Genomic DNA, 5,290 nt, shown 5'->3' with positions numbered 1-5,290 from the left:
TTGTCGCCATGTTATTTTAACTAATGCTTGAACAATATTTATGAAAGTCAAGTAGTCTAGTGCACGACTGATAAAAACAACGCGAACATCAGTCGTGCAGTAATCTACTTGACTTTCCTAAATATTTTGAGCCAATTTTGACTGATCACGATCTTCTCTTATCCAACGCTGTGCAAGACTTATCGTCCACGGTTTCTGCAAAGGTTTTAAAACCTCAACTTCACTAATGCTCGAAGTAATGCGTGACATATTACTGTCGCGTTACCTGCGCAGTAACGTTGCGCACAAACAATTAGCGCGAACGTCCTTAAAAGGCTTTTTGAAAAATAGAATAATTAGAAATTAATTTACATTTGAAGAAATAACTAAACGAAAGACCATTGTTAATGTTGCTTGTGAACAAGAAGACAAATTTCCTTTGGAAATGTATTGAAAGTAAGAATTGAATTCGTATTAAAATTGCCGGCCAAACATTTTTCTGTATAGACAGTATTCATAAATGGCGGCTAAGTAATTATTCTTTTGTCGTTATGCTAATCATCCTTACTAGCCTCGTTGGCACGAACAAATTCAAAAGAAGTTTTGCTCCAAAGTGAGGGTAGTGAGGATGATTGACACAAAGACAAACAAAACTGAAACAAAACTAAGCCGGGATGAAGTGCGCTTGCGCCTGGAGATAAATCCACGTAATTTAGTCCTTCATTCCGTGGGTCCCCTTCCTTTTTAAGATTTGGCTTACTGAACAGGCTGCAGTCACTAGGTAGTCACTCAAGAAAAGACTTGGTCAAAAAACCATTTTTTTCACCCTGCTAAATGTAAAGTTTGCCGCGCTATCTTGTTGGGATCTCTTTTAAGGTTGCTGGGACCAGTTTCACTAGTTTTAAGAGACCTCCTTATGAGAGGGGTTGTCACTACAACACTGTATCATTTAATGGCAATGTTAAGGTACCATATGAAACACTTGCACAGACAATCATTGCTTAATAAAATGCGCCAACTACTGTGACGTACTAGGTTACCACGGCAACATGAAAGCTCTCAAAAACACCCTACATTTCGCCTTAACTTGCTTATAGCTCAAAAATGAACTCGGTAACCCCTATTTTCTAATGTAGAATAGTAATTAACAATCTGAGATAGAACTATCGGCAACTACAACTGCAGTTACGCAAAGCATTCAATTGCAATTCTACTGCTACGGAGAGGGGAAAGAAGTCTTGATATTTTCGCTGTGTTTGGGTTCCAATGTAATCCTCACAAATGAACATATCAGCTTGTTAAAACGACGTTGTTCCTCAATGAAGCGAGGAAATGATAGAAGAATTAGATTGAAAAGAATTCATTTGATAAATTCTGAAGTGAGATGAAGTGAAGTCTTGTTTTACGAGGGTTGCACTTAATTGCCAAAGGCAAATGAACTTGTGGCCCCTGATCAGACCAGACCACCTGACACAGGGAACTTCGAGCCCTCCTCTTTTCTTTCAGTGTGTGGGATCTTTAAATAGAGTTTACGAACAAGAATTGGGAGACGGGGCATTCGGTTTATAATCTTCATCCGAGAAGACTTGAAAGTCTAATAAATTTGCGGATGTAATTACAAAGGCAGCACTTTCTCCTCAAGTCTTTTTCTCTCATTTTCTGCCCCAAAGATGAGATGAGAGGCCCTGGGTATGAGGTTTGAACGATCACTGCTTAAATTTAGGGGTTAAACAAAGGTCTTTTATTTTATTTTTACGAGAAAAGCTTTGAATGGATATCATTATTAAATTTTTGCTTGATTCGCCAGCAATGCAGTTCTTTTAGAATGGCGCCAGAGCACGAGCAACGAGCGGCAAAATCGCCAGGGTCAAAGCAGGTGACCGCGCCTTCCTGTTGCCTGTGTTCCCTTTTGCCTCCTTAAACAAGTTGTATTTCCGTGTCGATATTCCCGTGGCGGTGTGTTTGAGGTTTCTATTAAGGCCTATTTGAGCATCGGCGTTGTTTTTCCATGCCCACACGATCCAGACTTCGGTATTACCCTTAAAAATTCAACACAAGAAACATCATATTAATGTGTAGTGGAAGTGCGGGTTATAGACGAAATGAATTTGTGTCTCTTACAGACACCCGAAAAATTCAGTTGGCTTCAACGGAATTTGAACCCATCACCCATGACGTCTTTCTTACCACTTTTAACTAGTTCCAGGGTGGTTCGTGCGTATTAAAAACAAGACAAAATAACCCTTTAATAGTTAGAAAAGTTTGAGACTCTTAATATACACTTTTGGTCTCTTTCTTTCCATAGTTGTATGGACACCTCGAAGCTGAAAGGTAATGAGGACGACAATTTAAAAAATAGACATTACAGCGATAAAAAATCCAGGTGGAAGAAGGCAACCAACAACTAGCTGCTTTAAATGACCCTGTCGGAGATGAATTCGGGACGAGTCAGGTTCCGTATAGCAATTTATGAAATACCCTGGATAAAATATTGGGCATCGCTGTTTTCTTAAAGAGGCTTAAGTGGATCGGAAATGATCTGTTGAAGGCCTTGATAATAAGGTTGCAATTAAAAGACCAAAAATAGATTAGTGATTTTGTATGATGCAAATTGGCATAAGTCAGCGCGAGTAAATTTTTCAAATCAACAAAATTGTACTTACTCATACAAATGACATGAGAAATCGTGTGATTACTCATTTATAATACATGTACTTGAGGACAGAAAATCAAAACAAGAGAAACTTTGACAACGCGCGCCTATGAAGTTCATGGGTTGAAACAGATTACGTTTGTCAAATTCAAGCTTTTGCAAGAATATCGTTCAAACGTCATTTAATTGAACACTTAATGAGATGCATTTGAATTATGAGAACTGCTCTCGGAGTAATTTTTCATGTATATTATCACAAATTGAGTGTAAAGAAGTATTGTCAAGTCTTACCCCAAACTGAACATCTTTGTCGTCGCCTTCTGTGGTCGGAATCCTATCAAATTGCACATTAGTAAATCCGTTTTCTTCAGTGGCTTGTATCAAATTGTAGTCTGGTGTCGGGTCCTTTGGTGGCACTGCAAATCCCGTGCTTTGGTATCCCTTTTAAAAAAACAGCCATTTATAGTCAAGACTATCAAAACTTAATTGATTTTGTTGGCATGTTTTCTAAATATGGAGTTTAAAAAAGGGCGTCCGCTATGGTTGCCAATGCCATAAAGCAATATTATTATTGGCTAAAAGACGAAATTGACCAAATCCACATCGTGAAATGACCACATTAGTTACTAGTTGAGTCTGTTGAAATATACAAGGCCAACGTTTGCAAAAACGTAACCCCTCCTTGTCACTCTAATCGCTTACTTACATCAAGGTACCCTGCATTTAATGCCACACCACCAAGAGCTATGTCGTAGTTCAGCATTCGTCTTCCGTCAGCGGTTGTGGTGAAACCAACCGCACACCAGCCTGTTGTTTTACAAGTCATGTTGAAGATTAACCTCTCATTGTCGTACGCCCATTGAAGCTTGAACTTATCATCACCAGAGTCAATGCTGGCGTAACTCAGTGCATCGACCCTACGAAACGCACAAGAAAGCAAGACTGGTGCCAGGAAAGCGAAGACATTTGTCGAGAGCGCCATTTTTTTTCCTAACTGCAGCGACTCCACACTATGAAATACTCAGCAGCAGCAGTAATCTCTAATATAGTTCTCTATTTTGGTACAAAATGGTTTTTAAATGATTTTACGAGACTCTATTTTTGGACTTTTCATTAACCACTGACTCCAACATAAAGTGAAAATAGAGACGTCATTTTCGCGTAACTCACTCGCATCACGCTGAAGTGCTTCTTACCAATCCTTTGGTCAACGAAATGAGATCCCGTCGGTTTTAGGTCAGAGGAGAGCATTCATCCTTCTAAAAATTAGAAGGCTGCATGCTGTCGGCTTGCCACCTGACGGTTTATCATAGAATGTTGGATGCGTGCAATTGTTAAAATCCATGCTTTATATGTTCAAGTTTACATCACGGAATATTACCCCTGTGCTTTTGGCCATGAAATAACTCTTTTGTTGCTTAGGACAATGATCTATACTGCCAGAATTAACTACGAAGTTGTATGCTTCATTATTAGCCCTGCATTTTGAAAGTCGCTTTACGTTATTAACCTGACATAAAAATACATCACAGCAGAGAGAAATGACATTGGTGATATTTGTTGAAAAAAACCTCGGGTTCTATTGAGACGGGAAGTTCGTGAACTGAGCATCAAAGGGACCTGCATGGTAACAATATTGTTCCCCAAGTGTCTCATAACACCTGGCATTCTTCAAGATCACGAATACATGGAAAGAGAAGACATGCACAAAAGTACTTAAACAACGCTTTTATTTCATTTCCAGTAGCGATAAATTATAGCGATCTGCTTTTTCTGTCGAACTTCATTTGTAACTATAACGTGATTACCATAACGTGATTGGTATAAAACTATTTTAAGGTTTCCGAGGAAAAAGGCGTCCGCATACTCTGCGGTTTCAATGCCCCACCGACTGAACTATGAAGCCACTCAGTTGGGAGCAGGTCAATTGTCGTGAAGGACCGGCAACGGGATCGCATAGGTCATGGGTGAGAAACCCGTTGGAGCCACCAGAATTTTTCAGCTGTCTGTGAGAGACAATTGGTCGAATTGTCCAGTGAAGAGCGAGGATCACCTCAGTCTATCTTTTGACTTTGGTGACGTAAGATTAAGTCATCGTTGCCATGTTGGATTACACAAACGATATAGCTACAATATGAGGTCTTTTTTGGTGTCATGTATCATTCGTGCATCCCGCCATTTCAGTTGTCTTCCCCTCAAGAGACCGGTTGCAAACTCAGCTATAGGTGAACGTGTCCGCGTAATTTCATATCCTGCAGAAAAACCTCAGAACCATATTCGACTCCCTTTAGAACAGTTAAGAGCCACTGGTGTCTTTGCACCATTTGCGTATTGCTTAATCATTTTCTTCTGCAACGATCTGAGACTCTCAAGTGCCCCCCTCCTACAATCTCAGACTCTCAAAGTGACCTCTCGATACTGCATATTTCTTTCTTTGTTTATTTACGCAAAAAAAAAATGCTTTGTTTATAGTGGAAGTGCACTTAGCTATCAAGCTAGTTTACAGGCACCCCACTTTTAACAATGTGAAAGAAACAATTGAAACTTAACAGAAACATTATTAAGAACCCCAACTGGCAGGAGGCAACCAGTTGGCTATTTACAAAGCGTGGTAGAGTTGAATCCGGGACAACCGGAAACAAATCCTAACCAGTGGTT

The 5,290-nt window shown here is 39.7% G+C and overlaps 1 protein-coding gene across 1 annotated transcript; it reads right to left on the bottom strand.

The window, feature by feature from the left end:
- Positions 1 to 1,697: 1,697 nt before the first annotated feature.
- On the bottom strand, positions 1,698 to 3,717 carry LOC138041025 (DBH-like monooxygenase protein 1 homolog). Its single transcript, XM_068886790.1, has 3 exons — positions 3,339 to 3,717; positions 2,924 to 3,073; positions 1,698 to 2,018 (listed from the first exon to the last, which is right to left on the bottom strand). Exons 1-3 carry the CDS (start codon positions 3,612 to 3,614, stop codon positions 1,800 to 1,802), a joined length of 645 nt encoding a protein of 214 aa, XP_068742891.1. The 5' UTR covers positions 3,615 to 3,717; the 3' UTR covers positions 1,698 to 1,799.
- Positions 3,718 to 5,290: the final 1,573 nt, after the last annotated feature.

This window comes from Montipora capricornis, chromosome 3, assembly GCF_036669925.1.
Source record: "Montipora capricornis isolate CH-2021 chromosome 3, ASM3666992v2, whole genome shotgun sequence".
Classification (NCBI taxonomy): domain Eukaryota; kingdom Metazoa; phylum Cnidaria; class Anthozoa; order Scleractinia; family Acroporidae; genus Montipora; species Montipora capricornis.
Note: the sequence above shows the minus strand (reverse complement) of the source record. Positions and strands in the feature narration are given on the sequence as shown.

What these genes read in the sequence shown, in the direction of transcription:
- LOC138041025 (XM_068886790.1), bottom strand. Translation starts at nt 3,614, where the DNA reads ATGGCGCTCTCGACAAATGTCTTCGCTTTCCTGGCACCAGTCTTGCTT. An exon ending in TAAATGCAGGGTACCTTGAT is followed by an intron (nt 3,074 to 3,338) that starts GTAAGTAAGCGA and finishes TTTTTTTAAAAG; the next exon opens with GGATACCAAAGCACGGGATT. An exon ending in ACAAAGATGTTCAGTTTGGG is followed by an intron (nt 2,019 to 2,923) that starts GTAAGACTTGAC and finishes TGAATTTTTAAG; the next exon opens with GGTAATACCGAAGTCTGGAT.